This window comes from Antennarius striatus, chromosome 22, assembly GCF_040054535.1.
Source record: "Antennarius striatus isolate MH-2024 chromosome 22, ASM4005453v1, whole genome shotgun sequence".
NCBI classification, from domain to species: Eukaryota; Metazoa; Chordata; class Actinopteri; order Lophiiformes; family Antennariidae; genus Antennarius; species Antennarius striatus.
In genome coordinates, this window is record NC_090797.1 from 7167819 (window position 1) to 7191491 (window position 23673).

Consider the following 23673-nt stretch of genomic DNA (forward strand, 5'->3'; position numbering starts at 1 on the left):
TCCTGTCAAGCCTTCAGTTCTCGCTCAAAACTTAAGCAGCTATTGCTGACAATGGTAGAAGATCATTAAATTGTATTTGGATTCATTTTTGAAAGGGTGGGACTAATATTTCCGACAGAATCAGATACTCATTCTCAAAATATTCTCAACTGCTCCTGCCTTCTTTGAACAGCTTTAATGAGCTTTTCTTGCTAATGCTAGGGCTACAATGTATTAACTAGTTAGCTGAACACATCACTAGCTGATGGAGAAGATGGATGTTAAGGAGAAGGTTTGATCTTGTGTTGCAAAACAGGTATAGTCAGTCCCAGTATTACAGCGCAGTATTATTTACTCATGTCATTTAAAACTACCTTAAAACTTTATTGTATCCTATTAATTTTAACATGAAGCCTGAAGGATTAAGAGGCTTAATGTTTCAAAATGTAGAAAAATCCCAGACTTGACACACATTTTGATCCTAAGATCTGATTGGACATTAGTTCAGAGGGGATTAGAGAATACATACAGGAGCTGGACAGTTAGTGAGGTTAGTAGCCATACATGCAGAACAATCCCAGCTTCACTTTATAATCTGTTGTTAGCATCACGTGTGAGTAGAGCGGAAAACGTACATGGCACAAATATTCTATTGTGAAAGTTGGAAAGATTATCTGGCTTCTAATTATGAAAATGTTGATGCTCACTTTTACATGATATAGTAGCCAGAGTATCTGCTCCTCCTTTGCAGATGATACAAATATATTCATGTATATTTTATTTGAACATGATGCATATGTTCCATCGAAAAAAAAAAAAAACAGTTGGAGAAGTGATGTCGAGTGTTTGATGCGACGCCGGCAGTTTTGACAACACCCGTCTGTCCGTCTGTCAGCCTTGATGTGTCAGATAAGCAAGGCCGTTGGAGTCGCAGCACGTTACTAAGCAGATAGCCAAGATGACATGTTGAAATGTCAAGTGAGGGGGAATGACACTCTTCTTGAAAATGAGACTGGCTACATACGGCATTGGTTTTAGGCGGAGAATTACAGGGTGTCTGGTTCAAGATGTACCCTGAATAAATATCAGCTTCATGAGAAGCTCAGGGATGGAATCAAAAAGTGTTTCCACTCTTTGTGGAGTCACTCGTGCCGCTACTGATGTGAAACGCATCCATACAGGGCGGCCCGCCGAGGCTGGGGACCTTGTTAAAGCTCGGATTAGACGACTCTTTCAGTCTCTCTGTGTTTGATTAAGACTGAGGCAAGTACGTTTGGGCTGTAATCAAGTTGGTCAGATGGGTTGAGGACACTGCAGGCAGGTCGTCATTACAAGACAGCATTATAGTGTAGGAAGAATCCTTCACATTAAGTAGCCGTTACCTAGCAGGCTGAGCCGTCCTCCAAGTGTTGGTTCACATGACAATTAGACGACTCCCTGTTCTTCTCTTATTAGTCAAATTACTTCATATTTTATTCCCGGAGCTGCACAAAACTTCCTGTCACAATGAAACCAATTAAACTGAAACTGAACTCTAGTGTTTGTGTGTGTGTGTGTGTGTATGGGGGGGGATTTTGTAGGACATGAACCGGTTGGGGCGGGGCGGCCAAAAAAATGAAGACTAGGGTGTGAAGAGGAAGATATGTACAGACGACAAAAGAGAGACGGGCTCTTAAAGCTTTGTTCGTCGTTTGTGATGTTTAAAGCTTCTGCTCAGAATCCCATTTATTCAGGGAGATTGATTCGATCGAGAGAGAGCAGAAATAATGATGATGACGCAGACAAAAGCCTTTAAAAAGCAGTGCAATTTTCAATTCACGATTTTCTGCTATGCTGGATGTGATCCAGGAATGATGACGACGAGGGCCGAGGTCAGGAACTGGCCTGAGCAACGCCAGGAAGACGCTGAAGCATGAAATGGATTACACACACAGTCTCACAAAGAGAAACAATGAATAACAGGGCAGAAACTCTCTTCTGCCAAGATGTGAACCCAAAAAGTGGATTTGATTTGAGACAATGCTTGGTAGAGGAATTTTTGCGCAGGGCTTGATGATACTTGAGTATTTATGGTTGTGAAAGCTGGGGAAAAAAAAGTTTGTGAACGATAACTGACCAAGAAGCGAATTTAGCGAAGAGAGAAAGTCCACATAGAGTGGATGAAAATGCCTCTGAGCCATGCCGAGAAACTCAGCAGCTCTACAGCCGTAATATAATTCAAATGCCCTGAGTGTAGATATCTCTGATGGCACTGAGACAGCCTGTGAATTAGCTGACCTGCACGATGAAGAGACTCATAATGTTATAAGTGGGCTGCTTAACCTTTCTGCTACGCTAGGATATAAAGACAGACAAAGTAATAAGGTGTTGTAAAAGTGAAGAACATATTGTGAATAATCAGAGTTAGTAGGAGAAGGAAGGATTGCAAAGTAATTAGAGCTATTATGAAAGTGTATAAATCAAGAGTCATTGGCAGAAACAGGAGGTGAGTTACAGCTACTGGGACTGAAGTGAAAATCTACAGCTTATTGATGTCAGACAAGCAGGAACAGGGGTGTTGGAGGCTGATGCATTTTACCTGCTTAGGGGTCTTCCAGGGTGAATAGTGACCTGAAATGTTGAGAGAACAAAAAATGATTCAGACTGAAAAACAAAACAAAAAAAAAATGGTAGAAAGAAATCATGAAATGCAAAACTGAATTTGTGCTGTGAAAGTTGAATAAAGGAAAAATGACAATGACAAAGGCTCAAACAAGATAAAAACATGAAGACATTGAAGATTTTTTTTTTTAATGAGGCAACTTTGAAAGGCAGACATAAAAATAAAACTATAGAAAGACTCGAAGCTAATGGGGATGTCTTCATTCTGAATGAATGTGGGTCGATGAATGAAAATAAATGTTGAATTTTAGCCACATTGACTGACTTTTTGGCCACTAGGGAGCAGCACAAATCTGCTGCAAATACTAAATTACATACTGCATGACATACTGTCTTTTAGATCTGTCATAGACAATTAGAACCACAGGATCTTTCTTCTTTCATGCATTTGGGTTCGTTATATGAGGGGCGGCTACTGACACCATCTGCTGTTTGACCCTGAGCAAAAAACGACAACCCCACAACACTCCCACTCCCCCAAAAATATTTAGATCAGCTATATTAAAAACTACAAAAACAGTATTTCAGTAAAGAAAGACAAGGGCAGAGATTTTACTTTGCCACTCATTATGTTTTGACCTTTAAAAAAGGTATGACATTTTTTGCCGTTTGCAGAACTGTTGAAGCATAACAGGGAATCCATCTTGCACAAAGAGAGAAACAAAAACCAAATAGGACGATGGCAGCAGATATTAGGACGTGATGCTGTGGTCAAACACCCAGAAATCGAACGTGTACTCAGCAGTGCTCCTTCAACATCCTCACACCTCTGGTTCAGTGACTATTTATTGGTGACTGTGAGATTTCAATCAAGCTACAAAGAGATTTGTATGGCTGCTGTGCGAGCAGAACGATGACAAGAAAAGATGACAAAGAAATCTCTTCACAATAAGAAAATAGAAAGATATCGGAAGAGCCCATCTAAAACTCCAGGCCGATTTCACCCTCAAAGCAAATGTGGATGTTTTATCAGTGCAAAGCAAGGAAGACAATTTTAAGTCCGATTCAAGAATGTCTAGCATCCCAGAACATGAATTAAATCTTCAGGGTGGAGTCACAGTGAGAACCGTGGAGGAAAGTTGAGACCGAGGGAGGAAGAGGAGCTGTTCATGGTGCTGAAAGCCTTCAGACCAAACGTTAACCGGAGCTGTCAGCTTCTTTGCATGAAGTTACATGAATTCTTTGGTGTCACTCTTGCACTTTGATTCCTCACTAACCAGCGCTCTGTCATTCTATAAGTGTCTCTCCTGAATGATGCATACAAGGCTATAATAATTCCAGCAGAGACGGAAGGATGTCTCACTCATTCAGAAGTCACTAAATCTAGCTTGAGCCCGTCAGGTGTGTTCAGTTCCTGAAAACTGATTATTTGATCATTGATGACAAACAAGTGTTTTCATACACTTCGACTTGATTATTCCCAGCAGAAAAGAGCCGCTGCACATTTTAATGGACAACTGGACAAGCCGATGGAAGGAACAGGGTCATTTTGACATGTAGGAAGAAACCTTTATGTCTGTTTGGGGAAATTATTTTCAGATAAAGACATTTACACCATCCATACCTGGGATACAGAGAAAATCGTTAAAAAACAACAGCAGGAAGAAGGAGTTGGATCTTTGAAGCTCAGAACACAAATGACAAAGAATGCAGGAACAGCTGGGAAATTCACTGAATGGATTTTCAACATTTTCAAAAAACTGAACTCATTTTAGGAAAAAAAACATTTGAAGTGAGGCATTCCTGAATCTCTAAAGACTCTTAAAAATAAGAAATCTAGCATGTGAAACATATTCACCATGAAATATGACTAGTTGCTCTAAATAACTCTTGTGCACAAGGTCATATTTCATTGCAGTCAGGTTACTCCACAAAATAATAGTCATTTCCTCATGCTCTATATGTTTTCCGCATACCTGATTCAAGAATTGTGGTAAATATCTGTTCATCATACATTTATTTAAAGCCACCTGATTGATATCGTTTTACAAAATGTATTTAAATCAAAACACACTGCGTGGGCGTCGCTTCGTACTTGTAAAACACATGCAACCACTCAACACACGGAAGGCTACATTTGTTGAACTGCGCAAAAATGCAGATCTCTTTTAATTCCACAATGAGAGGCTAATACCAACCTTTCAATTATTCAAATCAGACTATCATGAAACACAAATTGATGGAAGCGTGCATGAATCTTTCAGTCACTATGAATATGCATCTGGAGCTCACGAGGGATGCTTCCAGCATCATATTACAATCAGCAGAAAACTCCGCCTCTATTCAAATGTCTGTTTCATGTTGGCCACTGTGCTCAAAAGCCCCATACAAAACAAATTATATGAATATGCATGATAATACAACATGCACACACACACACACACACACACACACACACACACACACACACACACACACACACACACACACACTCATGAAAAAAAACGTAATCATGATAATGCAAATGTGTTTGATTTTGTTTAAGAGCTGGCCGGGGTTAGAAATGTCACCGCCCCCCCACACAGGGAGGAGATTCAGAGCAAACACTTGCCATTGATTTAATTCTGAATACAATGAGACTAAACATCATCTTAGTTTAACTCTTAATTCTGAGATCATCCCTGCATCCCGTCCTTCAAACATGAGACACGCTCGTATGCTTTTTTTGCTGACCAGGATGGGATATTGATCCCTGCTAGGCAATATCTCTCAGTGGGGACAGAGTTGTAAGTGTGAACATGGCCGACAGTCTGAGGTTTGCTGGCAGGGAGCCCAATTCATCACTCCTCGGCTCTCTCCTCCCCTTCTCTTTCTGTTTTTTGTTTCACACTATTCTTTCGTGGACACACATCCAATGAATCACTGTCTAGTTACACACCGATTCCCTGGGAGGCTGGAGGTAGCTCGGTGAATCAAACCCCTTTTTCTTGTCTTCTCACCAAAGGGACATCTTCTGCACGGCTCTCGGAGCCTCTGGTCATTCATGACCAATCACGGTCCAAACCGGACGGCGTATTCATAACATGCAATTTACTCAGGATAGTATCAGCACATCTGGAAGTGTACGAGAAAGGATGCCTTAAGTTGTGTGTGAAAAAACTAAGGAATGGTGCACGCTGCCTGCCGTGTAGGTGTGTGCATAACGTGTGTGTGTACAATGTGTGTGATTCAAACCATGCGGCTCAGCATTTGTGAGTGTGTGGGTGGGCAGTGAGGGAAAAAGCAGCAAGTTAGAGGGAGTTAAATGGGCGAGCGTCTATTTGAACGAGCTGAGAGTCTAGGCAGCTAATTACAGACCCGCGTCTCTGCTGGTTCGCCAATGAGGACACAGCCTGTTAATGGGCTAGATAGTCACTAATGAAGCTGTCTGCACACACACACACACACACACACACACACACACACACACACACACACACACACACACACACACACACACACACACACACACACACACACACACGCACACGCACAATAATTACAGGTAATGAGAGACAGAGTGGCCATTTGTTGGGCAAAAATGGCTCAGGAGTCAAACTCAGATTTAAGGGATGGTTAAATACCATAACTGTATTTCAGGCGGGGGCTTTTAAAGGCGATGGGACTTGAATGGTTTGATAGTATGGTCCTGAATGACATCCTTTTTGGGGCGTCAAACTGGAAGTGAGCTTGGCTCGGACAGCTGGTTTTTAATCATTTATAAAGGTTGTGAAATACACAATGGGGAGAATAAAACAAGAAATTCTGTTTTGCAAAAAAAAAAAAATCCATCACATTGTAATGACCAAATCATATTCAGAGCGGCGTTAACATCTGCTTGTAGATTTTCAGTTAAGATTAAATTAAAGTTATTTTGGAAGACAAGCTTTCATGCATGCTAAATATTATGAAGCTACAATCAGCTGATTAGCTTTGCGCTAGCACTAATAACTAGCATCTGGATCACTGCCAGTCGTTGATTGGTCAAGTGATTAAAAATGGTGTTTCAAGTAGTCTCTGCTCCTGCTAGTCTACCACTAAGAGCTTTACACACAAGGTTAGGAACCTTCTTGCGTAGGTAGCACACCATCTCCACACAATATGTGAAACATAAATTTTAAGGTTAGAACAGCTGTACAAGATATTGACCTACAGATGTAACACCCACAGTTGAATTAAATCTATATGTTCTGCTTGTGTAAAAGAACCTGACCTGATCTCCCCGGCAGCATCCCTGCTCTACAAAACAAAAAGCATCCAGAGTAAAAATACAGAACCGTTTCAATCTTAGTTGATGGTGAACACTCGTGTTGTGAACGCTGAGCTGCTTTAATCAGTGTCACAAGTCAACTTTTGAGAGTTGCTTCTGTAAAGTACAACATTTTGCAAAACGTAGTTTCAACTCCAAGTTCTGAAAATGACATGATCCATTGCTGATTGGAAAAAAAAAAAGAAATAAGAAATCAGAGAACATGAATAGAATTTTGATTGAACCAGAACCAAAGAGGCAATATCGTCTGATTATCAGGCTAAATTTAATTATAAAAGTGTTAAAATAATTTGCTGATTAATCCACTTGCTGCCCAGTATTATTATAAAGAGAAAGCAAAATTGCCTTCTCAAAAATCTACAAAAAACTACAGCCTCTGCTCTGTTTCGCACAGAATCTGCTGAGTAAAAGGGCAAACCATCTTCCTCTGCAGAGTCAAGAACTTGAGATGTTGCCACTTTTCCTCATGATTGTCTTCTTTGTTAACGATGATTATACCTTTGTCTCCAAATGATAGTAATTGTGACTTAATTGGGCTACAAATCTACATTTATTCACTACAATAAAATTTACTGCATCCATCATGATATGAAGCCAAGAGGACTTGACTGAAAGAGACTGGATCTCTCCATCATTAGTTACTGATCTCTCATTAGTGTTGAACTCATTTTTTCCTTCTTTGTCAGTTCTGAGTCCCTGACCTGAATTTTCCATTGTGTCTTCACACACGTACAGATAAAACACTTAAACAAAGCGAGGAGGAGTGATTGTGACAAATATCTACAATTTTCAATGAAACCAAATATTTGCCATCTAATCAGCCCCATAAAGTAGCTGTAGCTGTTACAAAGAATGAAATCATGCAGAAGTATGCACCCTCAGCTCCTGGCGCTCATTCACTCCTTTGCTTCAGACTGTTTTCAGTCAGTGGAGAGCCGTTGGCTCACCTCTGAATCGACAAATGCATGGAAAAAAGACAGGCATTGAAGTGGTTTGCTGATGGGTAACAGTTGATCATCCTTATCTGTATTTCAGTGACCAGTGGCACAAGCATCCAGCTCAGCAGTGTCCAGTTGTTCAAGTACCACATTTTGATGTCAATGGATACAACATGAAGTCTAAAGAAGCATGGCAACAGGTATAGTGTGATGGGAAATAGTTCAACGGGATGGTTGGAGGGAAACAGAATACTCTCCTCAGCATAAAACCCAAAAACAAACCAAAAAAAAAGCATCATTTGTCCTTGTTAACATGGAACACAACAAATGTGACAACATACTGTATCTGTAGCAATATGGACCACAAAGAACAATCAATTTTCACTGTGTTAACCACAAAACAATTATACAAAAAGCCCAAACTCAGCTGAAATAAACATGACCCAAACAGTCACTGGAAAGCAACACTTTCAGGATGCTGAATTCATGCTGCAGGACCCACATTAGCCAATCAGGCACCAGAAAAGGTGTCTTAAATTTACTATTATTTATCATTCCAATAGTAGTCAATTCAGATTTTTCTGCTTGTTATTCATTAACCAACCAGAATCACCTCATGAGCTGCAGATCTGGAAGTTGTTTTCAAATTATTTTGAAGGCTCAAAGAGGAGGGAACATTTCATGAGACAGAAGCAACACAATTAGCCACAAGTCTTACTCTTTCTCTAGGAGGGCAATCATCTCATAACCCACTGGGTTCATCCTCAATCCTCGAGATTGGAACTACTTCTGAGCTCTGCCAGTTAGCATAGCAGCATGTAAATTTTTTTTTTCATTTGAAAATAAGGAAAAATAAAAGAAATCACTAAAGAGGTGAAAGTCAACAAAGTCACAAGACTTCAGCAAAAATATCAGATCATTAACTGTGTTAAGCAAAAAAATCTTGATGTTTGGATTTTGTTGTTTATCTCCGTCACAAAGAGGACACTACAGACAAACGTTACGAAGTCTTTATTGTGACTGTTTTCTTCCTGGAGGGTCTTCAGTCTCTGATCTTAATGAGTTTCAAGTCAGAGTGTTTTCCTTATTAAATAACAAGACATTCTCAAGAGAGAGAGAGAGAGAAAAAACCCATTCAACTAAATGTTTTCTTTGGGTTCTTGACACAAACACGCCATATGCCATCACGACACGGTGAGAGTGGCTTGGATGACGTTTCTTTCCACGTCTGAGAGTCACACATTCAGTCATGTCAGAAGAAATCAACACAAACAGATTTGACACTGCACCCTGGTGTATTGTTGGAATAACGAGATGAAATATAGAATGCAAATAAGGTTGCCATTTTCTCCACGGGCTGAGATGGCAGTGCTTGTTTTGACCTGACCTTCTGAAGCTTGTCAGCCATTGGAGACAGACAGACAGATGGCGAGAGCGCTTCATCATCGGCTACTTTAGCAGATGGGAAACTGTTTTTGTGTGTGCGAGAAATGGCGTCCCTAAACTTTTGACCTCTCTTGTGTTGGTGAATTAATTTTAGCGAGACTGGCTTAAAGAATTCTTTTCTGGGCTCCAGTCATAGAAGCTAAAATCCTCATTCTGTTTGGCTGGCTCCCTGCAACTTAAAGAAATATATGGCAATAAATCTCTTCATAAGAAGCTCCTGACCTTTTATGGGTGACTCTCAGTGGGGAAGGAGTGGGACGTTATAGGAGGATAGTTGGCATTATGAATTGAAATGTGTATTACATACACAACACAAAGAGGCAAATTACAGAACTAAGAATGGGTTCTGTACAAGAAAAAGCAGCACTGGTTTTCAAAAGTTGGCTTTGGATTCCATTCCAATGAATGAAGGAGTTTAAGTTCATGCGCAGTCACTTACGAGGATAGGACGGTGAATCAAGTACAGGTACGTCAGAGTGGAACCATTTAACAGCGTTGAATACCAAGGTCTCCGATCCAGATCTCATCAGTTTGACTGAATAAGGGTCAGCATTGCAGTTTCTACATGTGATTAAATGTTTTACATCCGAGCTTTGGCTGAATCATCTGTGGTAGATGTACCGACTTCACAATTCAATAAAAATGGAAAACTCAATATGCAGGCAGATCACAGCAGGTTTGCACACATCTAATGTTCTGTCATTAGAGCCACAAACAAATGGGGAAACTATGACAGTGAAGCTGCGTTGCTTTATTTGAAATTCAAAATCTGTGCCATTAAATTACTACTTTCTGGGGTTTTCTGTATAGAGCAGTCTGCTACCTGTTGATTCTGCAAGTTATTCCCCTCGCATGTCACAGTGTAGAGCATTATTACCATTGAATGAGGACAAAGTATGGGTAGAAAGCACTTCAGAGCCATTTGGAGCTGACCAGTATTTTTGAAGAAGACCTTGGGACATATTTCAGGGCTTTTAGTGTCTGTCCAAAATGAGGTAAAACATAACATACATGAAAGGGGCATGATAAAAAATATCTAAAATTGACTGAGAAAAGTAAAAAGCATGTCTTTCATTCGAAGGATTTGGGCTGACCTCAAAGTAATGGCTTGGTAAGCAGAGCAGAAATGCACCTCTTTAAGTAATGTGAGTTGTTTTTCTTCCCAAGCAAAAGAAAGGAGTACTACGAAGGGCACTCGAGGAACTATGCATCACTCAGCCATTGTTGAGCACTGCAAGAGTGAAACCCATAATAGGTTTGTGCAAGTTGGAGTGGACCACACAAACAAGACACACTTGGCTTCCAAAGGCGACATAAATGAATATGCAGCTACAAAGACAAATACGATTGGACGTGGAGAGAGAGTGTGTCGAGACCACAGTCGTTTACATCGTCCCGACCTGCAGCCGGCGGTCTTACCTGTTCCACCTCTCTGGACCACCAAACAGGTCTCAGCTCCGACACCACACTCCTTCAGAAGCTCCACTACCTGGGTGTGCGTGAATCCCTGCACGGGTTGCTTGTTAATCTCCACAATCAGGTCACCTTCGATCACGCCCGGGCAGCCCAGAGGCTCCAGTACTTGTTTGACTCGCTGGCCCGTGGAGCTGTCAGCGATAGTGAAACCAAAGCCATCCATACCCTTCACTATGGTCAGGGTCAGTAATTCACCCTGGGTGGCTCCCGAGGATGCCATGGAGACACTGTCAGGAGGGGTGGTGCCGGATGGGGCAGGAAGAGAGCCGTCCAGGTGGGTATCACCAGGGTGAGGGGTCAGCAGCTGCTGCTGGGCGTTGACCTGCTCCTGACTGTTATCCGTAACGAAGCGCGCTGTGCGGGAGAGATAGTCCAGGTAGCTGTCGTAGCCCGTCCTGCCGTTCACCATAATGGGACGTTGCTCCATGATGCCTAGCGGGGAGATGATGGTGGTGGTGGTCGTGTTGTTGTTGGTGTTCGCCGCCTCTTCCGGGTCATAGGGTAAAGGGTAGCCACGACACAAGACCAAGGTGACACTTTGACCGATTGGCACTGACTGGAAGAGTTTGACCACATCGGCGTGGGTGGTGCCCAGGACGCACACATCATTGATGTAGACAATGACATCACCTGTAAAATAAAAGAATGAACAGGGAGAAACATGACGGTCAGATACAAATTCTGAAATTACTGCAAGAGTCCACTTTTTGGAGTACAGTGCACCCTGGCGCATTTGTGCATCAACACTTGCGACTTCTCTTCATCGCGGATTTTTAGTAGGTAGTCACATGATACGGTATATAGTGGTTGACGGCATCCAAAAACGTGCTATGTTCTGTGAGTCTCGGAACGCAACGCACTCCCATGAGACACAAAAGTGCTTTAAACAGTCGACAAGAGTGTGGAAAAAGGTCATTAAGATAGAAGGTGGTTTAATATAAGTATGGGGAGGGTTCATAAACATTTAAATTACCGTAAATAATAAGGAATAGCTTGTCGCTATATCGCGGAATTTGTTATTCGTGTGTGGTTCCTGGAAGGTATTAACCGCGAGGAACAAGGACGCACTGCATTTTTTGTAGAGAGACAGGAAACAAGAAAAGAATTGGAGTGGCATGGGCCCCAAATGATCCTGTGTCCACTCTTTATATGTGTTCTTAAACAGTCTGTTCTTAAACAGGAATACTTCAGCCTTTCTTCTTAAACTTCAAACATTTTTCTGTGTTTACTTTTTTCTCATTTGAAATGAGGGTCTATGGATAAAGGTTGCCGAATATCGTACAGATGGTAACTGTAATTTATGGCATGTAAATAAATTGTATATGGTATGGATTTTAACCACAGGTCTAGCACCCAACCTTAACTCAAATAATGCGACCATGTCTATCTTTAGTGGCCTTTAACAAACAACATTTTCTATTTTCAACACCTAATTTTGCTGGTAAATTGTAGATAAAGTCCTGCAGAGGAAATGAAAGACTTACAGTGAAAGACATCTAAAATATGATGAGAAGAAATTGCATTATGTTGCAAATTGGCTCAGATGCAAAAGATGCATGTTGAAAGAAAGATGTATCAGGAAAGTCCTGCAGACTGAAGAGACATTTTTGGGCTGCAGAGATTATGGCAGACAAGCTGGAGAAATGGCATGACTGACTGGACATAGATGGAGGACATCAAGCATGAGGAAGAAACAGTTATGATGTTGCATAATTGCCCCAATTCATTTCACATAAAAGCACATGTACGATGAAGATTGGTTTATGTTAACTTGTTCAGAGTTACTGATAAAAGAAAACTGCTTCGAGTTACACATGCTAGCGGAACAGCAACTCATCCCAGTGATATCCCCTCCACAGTTATCCCTGGGCTCGATCAGCTATAAAGCGTATCTGCACCGTCCCCCCTCCTCTTTAAGCCATAAACCATTTCCACAGATAAACATTACTAGACATATTCTCTTATCTGCCTTTCAAGTGTAAAACAGAACTGCTGACAAGTGGCTAAAATGTTGCCATTTACAGAGCAGAGTGCTGATATTTATTCGTTGCACTGTAGATAAAACCAAGCTGACAATTAAACGTTCCCACGCAAAAGCACTCCACGTTCAGGAGCATCTTTGTTGCAACCAAATTACTAAATATGGTGCTTTGTGCTCCAGCATATGGGCATCATGCAGATTTTAAGAAGGAAAGCAGGAACACAAGGCAAAATCCATTTAGAATGCTGACAAATAGCGAATATTACCAGGGTTGATAATGAAAATAATCATTTTCTAACTCCAAGCATAATTGTTGTGCTCTTTAGAGAACGGGTAAGGAGAGGGTGTGAGTGTGTGTTGCAGAGAGCGCAAGTGGAAAAAGAAAGAACTTTCAAGATTAATAAGGAAAGTGTGCTTCAGTGATTGGCTCTCATCTTGCTAATCACAAGCTACAATCTGCACAATTCTTTAAAACATGAGCAAGGGGCTATAAAAGGCCTAATGGCAATGTCAATAAACTTTTCTATAACAATATGGCAATTTACATTGATTTTCTTCTTCAATTGACTTTTGAAGTGGAGCTGAAGCATTGACCAATGTGAGGGTAAATGGAGGTTAAGATTCCAAATGTTTTCTCGTTGTAAATTGTTTTGTGGACGAAGGCTTTCTGCATTTTATCAGCTGCCCTGACAGTGAGCTCGCACCTCAAGGCAACCTGATGTGGCCTTTTTAATTAATTTGGGTAAATACGAATGACATTTGCCTTGAGCGCCGGTGTCAGAATCAATAGACGAGGATGCCGGTAGATAAATGGTGGTGCTGTGACCGCATAATGCCCTCGCCATGCCTACAGACCTCATTCTTTATGACCAGAAAGGAAAGCCAACCATATGGAGAGCAGAAACATGACTGGTAGACACAGAAAGCTATGAAGATGCATATTAACGCATGTATTCCATATGAATGTTTATACCAGGGTGGTTATCCACAGGATATAACATGAAACACAAATGACAAGTCCCAAATAATACAACTATGAAATGGAGCAAAGCTGCGATTTTTGCTCGTCAGTCCTTCTGTGTGTTCATCTTGTTGAAAAACAAGGTGAAAAACACTGTTTTGTATCTTGAGTAAAATGTATTCCCGGTGAAAACAGGTGGAAATATAGTCAGAGGAGCAAACATGAATAGAGTCGGGATACACCCATGCTCATGGCTAACAAATAGCCTACTCTGCATCCATAATACAGCCTCCATTGTGATTTAGAGGTCTCTTCTACAACACATTGACCTTAACAGTAAACACCACATTGGGACCAAGGTCCATGCTGTTACTTCATCTTTCATTGTTCTATCCTTGCACATTATTTTTTATGACATATTCATCTCCAGCTAATAGTGTGTTCAAGACAATGTCAACATAAAGAGGGGTCTCTGTGGCCCTGCTGGGACAAGGCCACCAGAACTGAGTACTTTAAGACTTCGCTGGGTGCAAACATTTGTTTGACTGGAGTTTTGTTCCCAAGCTGAATTTTAGCCTGAATATAACTGAAGATTTTGCAAACTAAATGTTTGTTTTTCCTGTTTTCTTGGCCCAGAAGACCTGTCAAGCCTTGGATTATTATTATGTTTTGACAGGCTTAAGTGTGCATGGTGCTGTATTAAGAACAATGTAGATGTCTTATTTTAGTCTTCATAAAAACAGTGTAAGGAGTGGGGTGTGAAAACCCCTTTACACAGTTCAGATTTTAATATAGAAATAGAACAAAAACACTAAAAAGACGGGTAACAACAGCTACCTACTTCCTCATGATGTTAACATTAGCTAGTGCTGAACAGCTAGTCACATTAGCTTGTGAAATTGTCAGTCCAGGGGCTAGAAATGAAAAGTCTGCTTTGGTCTGCCAGTCTGAATACAAGCCTTTATGTTGTAAATTGTCGTAAAAATTCCAAATGTAGCGCATATTCATAGTGCCTGAGGTAAAAGGCAACACACTGTAATCTATATGCTTCAACTTGGAATAACCCTCTTTGCTGTATTAAGTGTTGCAGCTGGTGGACTCTCCAGTTGAAAACACACTGTACCAACAAACCCATTTTAATTTGCATTAAATGCTGCCACTGGCATCCAATCTAAGCCTCTGCATTTCAACATTATGTAACTCAGAGCTCTACATTCTCTAAAAATTCTGCTAATGTGCACTAAATTCTTTCTATGGACCCCCCAAAAAAGATGTTAAAAAAACATGTCTTGGCAGAAAACAGCTGCACTATCTTTTGTTCTATTAAGTGATAAATCAAATATTTTGATCATTTGAACGTGTTTTTTCTGGTTGGGTAATCACACAGTGGGAAGCTCATGAGGAGAAAGCCGTAAATGATCAATCTGGAATTTCAACCATGTCCACAGTCCTGGGTTTTTGTCCATGTTAGCAGTGACGCACTGTCATCCAGCTAGCTGTGTTACTGCAGAAGTAGGACACACAGTCTGGGGGGGACATGGGGGGGTGGAGGCTGGATGATAAGAGATTGAGATGAGTTGAAGGGAAAGGGTGGAAACCGGAGGGATATTGGTAATAAGATGGGGATGTTTTAAATATGGCACTATGAGGACAACCTTTGTTACTACTTTATTACTTTAATATAAGGTTTACAACAGAACAAACTCCCCATTAAGCTTAATATATGAAAAATGACCTCTTTAAGATCCACATTCCTCCAGTGTGTATTAAACTCGACACATCATTGCATGCTGAGAGCTCTGACAAACCTGCTAGCTCTATTCCCTTGAACACTTAGTACAGCCATTAGATGTGTATTGTCTGTACACATGTACAGCTCCTCCCTAATGGTTCATAAAGACCCAGTTCTGATCAACAGAAGGACAAAACTCTGCAGACATGTGTATCCAAATGCAGAATGAACATTACAGAGCTACTATAGTGAAGTACCCCTCTGACACTGACACACAGTGCATGCATACAAGCAATATGGGTCTTTTGTAACTGTAGCCTAGAATAGATCCATACATCACAGAGTAAATCAAGTTTAATACAGTATATAGATTACAGAAAGCCTGCACTGCATTAGAAAAGATAAAAAGGGAAAAAACATTGGCCTCGAAATAGCTAAACCTTTTTTCATGTCTGCTGGTGAAGCGACCAGTTTCTGTTCTAGAGGACTGAACTACATATTAAGGTTGTTAATGCATTGTACATCTACAGAGCTGCTGAGAAAATACAGCTTCCTGTTTGAATATCAGGTTGTACTTTTTGGCTGTGCCTGAGGCTCACCTGTGGCCATTTTCCCATCAGCTGCGGCCGGCCCCTCAGGAATAACACTCTTGACCTGGAGGAATTCATCAGGCTCGTCCCCTCCGATGATGGTGAAACCAAAGCCCATGTTGCTCTTTTGTAGTGACGTGGACAAGAAACTGCCTTTCAGCTGCGTGGGGTCCCGTGTGAACAGTGGTTTCTCTGTAAAGGAAATATCAGACAAAATGAACCAAAAGCAAATCTTGATATAAAGTATACTTGAGCAAAAAATTTAAAGGCCTTCAAGCTGGTGCAGGGCAGTGCTCAGAGAGAGGGGGCTTAGGTAAAGCTCATCCAGAAAGATATGGGTGTAGCCACAGGAAAAAAACTGGCAGGGTATAATCTTAGTCACGAATGGCATACTGTACTTGGAAAAAAGTGTTGCAGGTGTGGTTCAATGGGTTTGGCCATCGTGCAAGGTACAAATGCAAACTCTCTCCTGGCACACCAAAATATCATAAACATTGATCGGTTCCTCCCTCCCATGCTGGGATATGTTGGGCAGAAGCGGTGTAAAGAGCATCGCTGGTGCAGGTCTTTTCAGTCCCATCCCAAGTGAGCAGCAAAAATTCAATAGATGACATGCTGTCAGTCAGGGATCAGTTCCAAGAGGAGACATTTGAGAGGAGTGGGGAAGGACTGGGAGTTTTCAGAAGGAGAAAGCTGGGAGATTTCTGGAGGAGGGACGTCTTGTGTAGGAATGAGAGGATCTCAGCCAAAAAGCTGAGGCATCGCACTAAACCAAAGTCTCTAGTCTTTTCATTTCTGAGGGAGACGTGCTAGCACGCTAGTTTGCATACAGTTTGCCGTCACTGATCCAGACAAAGACTGAGTGATTTCTTGTCACACAAATCCTTCAACTGCCTCAAGGGAAAAGCTTTGCTTGTGAGCTAACATGCTTACGGTAAGTCAAATGCGTGCAGGCAGCGACGAGAACCAGTCACCCTCCTTTGCTTCTCTCTTTCGGCCTACTTACTGACAAAGTGCCACAGGGAGAGGGGGTTACAGACGGACTGCTCTAGCACTACAGTGCACGTGGGGTTGTGAAGCGGCTGTTGCTGTTGGTGGTCATGATGGGGGCACATATTCATCCGCCGAGTCAGAATGCGCCGGAGCGGGGAGACGTTGGCAGAGGAGGACGTGCACGCCGCAGCCCTGCGACCCAGAGTTGGTGAGCGGGGGAGGTCGCTGAGGCTGTAGCTACGCTCAGGCACTGGGCTGACCTGAATAAGGTGGGATCTGGGGAGGGTGGCACAGGGACCGGCTTCCTCTACTGACATTGAATTATGGGGGGGAAAAACGTATTAAAAAATGTGAGATTGGGAGAGAGATCCTCATTGGGAGTCAGAGAGGTGGGACTTGACTTCATACAAAACAAACCTCCACTTCCGACAGTCGGAGCAGTACATCCTACTGCTAACGCTGGTGAATAGGTAACAACACAATGGTCATTAAACAACAAAACTGTTCTTATTAAACTCATGTTCACTTTGGTTAAGCCCACTTTTTAACAACTAGTTAGTATTAGATAATACAGTAGTACCTTTGCATACCAATGACTCAACGCAAGAATTACTCAACGTAGAGGTGTTCTGAGATACAAGCCATCGCTCGTAGTTTGACTTAAAAGCTCAGTGATGGAACAAATTAAAGTTGGACCAAGATATCACAAGTCAATCAGAAAAGGTTGGAAAGTGTTGTGTACATACATTGATTTGTCAATCTATACAAAATGGGACATTATAACTGAGGTATTTCTGGGTTATTAAAATTATAATAAGTTTACATTATCACACAAACCTGGAAGAGATGGGCTTCTTTGGTATTTAGATTTGTAAATGATTTTCGTTGCATGTTTTGATGGCTATTTAAGAATTTTGTTGACATGTTGAATTCTTTATTTTTTGGCTTTTCCATATTTTATATATGGAACATTAGTGATCCAGCTTATAAATCTGAGGTGTCTTAAGTCCCGCCAGAACATTCATCGGAGTGTGAGCTGACGGTGGGAGGTGTCGGCTCATCTCCCAGCCACTGCCGAGGCGCCCTTGAGCAAGGCGCCGTCCCCCCTACATATGCTCATTGGGGGGCGACCCCCGTGCGCAACTCGTAACTCCGCCTCCCTTGTACCACTATATGTCCTCTCTGTTTCTACTAATTGTACAGGGGCCTGTAACCTGTAACCACGTTTGTAATTAACACATATATGTGAGTGTGAGGGGGGAAAAGAATTTCCCCGAGAGGGATAAATAAAGTACAGATTATTATTATTATTATTATTATTATTATTATTATTATTATTATTATTATTAATAGGTTAGACACATGACAAAGTAAAGGCCATCTTAAAAATATATGCATTTTAGCATTAAAAAAAAAAAGTTATGAGGTTCGTAAAGGTCACATTTGGTGTCAATTAGTCCAAAAAACAGATTTTCAAGAATTCAAAAACTTTTTTTGAAGAAAATAATTTCATTGATTTCAACCTGAAAAATTAAAACCTGTTACTCTATTGACTAAGACACTTCGTGTACAGACAGATAATGAGTATCAATATGTCCTGAATAATGGAAAACAGGTGCATTTGTCCTTTAAACGATATGAACAAAGTGGTCTTACCTCTGTAAATGGAGGGAAGGGGCAGTGAGGACAGACCCTGGCTTTGCATCTGCTGCTGCTGCTGGAGTCTCCTTTTAGCCTCCAGGACTGGGTTCTCAAACTGGGTCCTTCTATTTATGTGGCTGTGAGGGCAAAAACAAGCAAAGAGGACTTTTAGGTTTCATGCTATGCTGCTAAAAGTTAGACTCCATCTCAGTACAGATCATATCTAAAAACCTTGGGACTACAGCTGTGATGATCACGATTGTTAATTTAACGGCTTCTTTCCCGATTACGTAACAGAAGCCCAAGATGGGCTTTGCTGAGGAAAATAGAGCAAACATCTGATTCTGGTCTTTCCTTTCAACACTCAGTTTCTTAAAAAGCTACCGTAAAAGATAAAACCTTCCGGATAGTTTGTTTTTGTTTGGGGAAATAACTGAAATAAGGTAAACAAAAAAAAGTAATTTGTCATAGCAATTGATAACATACTCTGAATTTAGTCCATTATCCCTATTTTTTGCAAACTGAATACCTTTATCATGAATCCTTGACATAATCACTGTGTTCGACCCCATAATGTGGAATCCAGGATATCTGTTCTGTTAATATATCACATTACATCCATGTCAGAGAACACACGGTTTGAAGAAGCTCGCTGACCTCTTTTCTCTTTGTCACTTGTGAGACACCTTCCATACATTTGACCTTTTTGAATAGAGAGTAAGACCTTTTTCTTGTTCTTTTTTACACATCTAAAAGCTATAGGGAACAGTTTTTCTGCCACCACATAATCATCTGTAGATACATACGCAATCCTGCCCTTGCTTTTAATTAACACCCCAAGAACATGCTAATTACCAAACAGCCTGAGTAAATTTTACATAGTTACATAATCCCAAGGTCTGGTAACTTCTATTGCAATATTTACATGGGAAGAAAATGCAAAACTCCAGGGACACTTCCTGAGGGCATTGTAACATGAAAGACATTTAAGTGTCATTCTGGAGATTTTCTGAAGCAGAGTCGATCCAAACAACTCCCCCTGATGGTGTAAAAATAGTCTGGTGGCTATGACCAGGAAAAGTGAGCATCTAGCCACATAAAAGACAACTGAACAGAGATGGAACATGCAGTTCAGTAGAGGGAATGGAACACTGCAGGAAATATGAACAAACACAAACAATGTTTAGACTCTAAACTTTAGAGACACTAATCTCTGCTTATGACCTATTCGACAGTTTGTCAGGCAGTGTGCTAATAGAAAAATATGGAAAGACACACAAGGATTCAAAAAGGTCTCCCTGTGAACAAACAACCAGACAAAAGGGAGCAACTGCTTCCTGGCTGCAGCTTCAGTCCCATCCCAGTAAAAATGATTAATACAGCACCACCAGGCTTCTCTGAAAATTACAGGCAAGCCATTACATATTATATAAGATGTACCCGACTTACTCGACATAGTAGCTGCCGTAAATGGGGTCATCGATTTTCTCCCAGCCGTATGGAAGTTCTACAAAGAGAAACAAACAAAACATCAGTGAGACAACAATAATGAGGAATTATTTATTTAATGAACTTCAGACAGCATATTAAAGTTGCATGAAAGCATCTTTGTGCCAGAATATTTTAAGTCTTTTTACTGTCTGTAATTATTTCAGTTTCTCATGTTTTATATATTATGTGTTTTGTCTTGTTACTGCAGCTCATCCAGCGAAACCCTGAAACTCACACTCAGCATTTGGAATCATGGATTTCTCCTAAATATTTGAGTTACCCACAAAAACATTTTTAAACTCCCATCTGGATCCCGTTGTGCATAGAGTTTATGTGTCATGAGTTACGTCTCTAACTGGGATTGATGGAGCTAATAACAAAAGCCAGGTATTATTTACAGTACTATTATTTCTTCTTATGATATTGAAGGAGCCCCATGACAACCATGTCGTAAGAGAGTGACATGGTTTGACTTGAGCTAAAACGACTGGTTATGATGCTACTTTGGGACAATAGCAGCTGCCATGATGCACCAAGGATTCCACTTTTGCTCGGTTTTATAATTTGATGTTTTTTCCATTCTGACACCTCCAAAAATGTTTGAAAATCACATTAAAAATGTTCACAAATTGCTCTTTTTTGAAAGCATCTAACAATATTTGGTTACAGAATAATTCCATAGTCACTAAATACCATGAATTCAACATCTTAATGGAAGGAAGTGCTCCTCGTTCAGAGAGGCTGTATATTCTAGCATAGGAAAATATCCTGATATGATCTGTGATCAAAATTACATAGCACCAACACGAGATGCAGACATCAATATTGCCTTTCTCAGATACCTGTCACAAGCAGCGCATCAAATGGATGAAAAACACCAAATATTAATAGATCTACTGGCTGAATGTACACCAGTAAATTATTTATGCTGTAAACATTGAATGTTGATAGGGAATGTCACAAACTCAGAGGGTGTTGAACTTTCCCAGTATTAACTCGCACATATTTGCATTGGAGTTTACCAGATTTACAACTGAGAGGTTGAATATGAGAACTACAAACAGGATTTGACAGCTGTTCACTGACAAATGACAGGCAGTTCAAACACGTCAAACTATACTGTAGACAGTGTTGTATACATTAACAGACGACATCCACAATAAAATAAATTCCAGTCCATCAAACCAAATTACTACGAATTATTGTACACAACTGCTAATGTTAGAGATTTGGTTCCTGCTCATTGGATTAATGGTTCTAAGTTAAAACGTGTTGATTTTTAATAGCAAACAATTTTACAAACAGAACTCTCGAACCATGCCTGACAATTTGCGAGGCTGCACATTGTAAGGCTGTGTTTTGTACTACACAGACCCTGCTAGCATTGATTTTACCCAGAACCACAATTGTGAACTTACTGGTGGTCCTGAAGAAAAGTCAGTGGTTCAATAAAAATTTGCCAAGCTTCATCCTCTGGGAATGATCAATGTTTGTGCATGAAAAGTTTTGAGGTGGCAGAACCTTACACACTGGAAGAAAAGCCATGGTGGGATTGTGGATTAAAAAAGAGCCTAAAGGTTTTTCCAGATATCTTTTTTTTTTTAAACTTTGGTGCTATATCAACAGTTGATAAGCCAAGACAAACATCAAATATATTCTAATTAAAAAATACAGCCCTAGCCACACCAAAAGATGGATGTCAGCTGGAGACCAATAAGACCACGCCTCCAGGAAGTAGACTTCAAAGACAGAGAGATTAGTAAAAAGCACAACATAAAAACAAAATATTATATTAAATATTGCTGATGAGCTTTACACTGTAACTGCATATGTAATTGTGTCCTTATCAGTCAGTGAGACTGGTGCTTTTCGGTTATCTCACAGTCCATAAAGTCATGGTTCGGTATTCACGACTGGCCCAACATCCAAACACTTCCCTTCTATCCACACACAGTTAACAGCCTGAGGCGTTCCAAACTTGCCTCTCACTTATTACAGATCCACAGTGGCCTCTAACTTTTTGAAAGTTAGATACCTCTGCTCTCAGCCCGTTTCCGTTTGGCGATCGCACAGCAGAACATTTATCTTTGTTCAAAGTCATCAAAGCTGATCTTCCTCCTGGCAGTCATCGTCATGCTGGAAAGGATTTTCACAACTGCCCTATCCTCTCTCTCCTTTTCCCACAGTGTTGAATAACATAACTCCACTCTTGCATAGATGGAGTTTCCCATTTGCTTTCCAGGATATGAGCAACTAGCACTTAAAATATATTCCTTAATTTATGGTCCAGTATTTTTCCACACAAAAGCACGTTCAGTCAGTTGGGTATGCAGTGCAAGAAATTACTATGATAAAATCTAAGCTGAATTTAGCATAGAGATCGAGGACAGTGTGTTTCAGTGCAGCTTAGCTTCGATTCAGACGAGCTTTGATAAGCGACGACACAAAGTTAATCAGGATGAGAGCGGCGATAAAAATACGGAAAACAAAGGCACCAAAGGGAACTCTCAAGGCTCCCGATGACCCTGCAGCTCGTCGAGGACCTGATTGCCACACCAAGAATATAAGATTCTGTACTGTCATCACAATACATGTATTATTACTTGGCCTAGTTTACAGACCCCCGGCTCCCGCAGTCCATCCGCAGAGAGCAGAACTATGAAAACAATGCTGGTGCAGAACTGGTGCTTGTGCCATATGCCTCTCTGATCCCCTGCCCCATCCCCTCCAAACAAATTATTAAACTTTCAGTAGGACACACTATTTTTTCCCTGCACGCTCACTAAAATGCATACTTAACACACACACACACACACACACACACACACACACACACATAGTGTATAGTTGTGAGTGATGTAACACAGGGCCGTAAGCAGGCTGATGGCCCGCGGGAATACCTCCTGTGAACACCGCAACATTCCTTAGCCCTATCTCCTCTCATTAAATATGAAAGAGAGTGTTTTCATGTTCTCACCTTTAGTGGGTGCCACGCACAAACACACACAAATGCATGCAATTGCACACGCACTCACACACACACACACACACACACACACACACACACACACACACACACACACACACACACACACACACACACACACACACACACACAAGTTGCCGTGGAGCTCAGCAGCCAGCCAATGAAATTCTCTTCTATTAAAACATGCGGGGGAGAGGCAGGAACGTCTGGGAGACTCACCAAACAAACGGTTCACCACGTCACCAGACAATTCTGGTTTATTACGACTCTTGTCCTGTTTTCATTCTTTTTGGCAGTGAATTTTTTGTCAGTTACAAGAACATTGCATTCATCAATTCAAAAGGTAGTATCTTGGAAGGAGGAAATGCTGTTATCAGATCTGATGATTTCCAAGCTTAACCACTTCCTTTGAGGCAGAAACAAAAACGAGTGCACTTAAAAAGATGTTCAACACCTCATTGGCTAGTTTCTTCTGTTTCCTGCCCAGTCGCAGGTCGCTACACAAATAGAGCCGCAATGAACACCATCTTTGTTTATTCACCCAAACCA

General features: G+C 41.0%; 1 protein-coding gene across 10 annotated transcripts in view; it reads right to left on the bottom strand.

Moving 5' to 3' along the window:
* The window catches only part of magi2a (membrane associated guanylate kinase, WW and PDZ domain containing 2a), a 177758-nt gene that overhangs the window by 21612 nt on the left and 132473 nt on the right, over positions 1-23673 (bottom strand). For 5 of the 10 annotated variants that reach the window (XM_068306553.1, XM_068306551.1, XM_068306552.1 and 2 more), the window contains exons 7-12: positions 20097-20154; positions 18663-18784; positions 17020-17316; positions 16023-16205; positions 10693-11379; positions 2558-2589 (exon numbers count right to left, since the gene is read on the bottom strand). In XM_068306553.1, coding sequence (XP_068162654.1) covers positions 2558-2589; positions 10693-11379; positions 16023-16205; positions 17020-17316; positions 18663-18784; positions 20097-20154 — 1379 coding nt within the window. The remainder of the gene's footprint in view (positions 1-2557; positions 2590-10692; positions 11380-16022; positions 16206-17019; positions 17317-18662; positions 18785-20096; positions 20155-23673) is intronic. The other 5 variants (XM_068306558.1, XM_068306557.1, XM_068306556.1 and 2 more) reach the window with 1 other exon arrangement.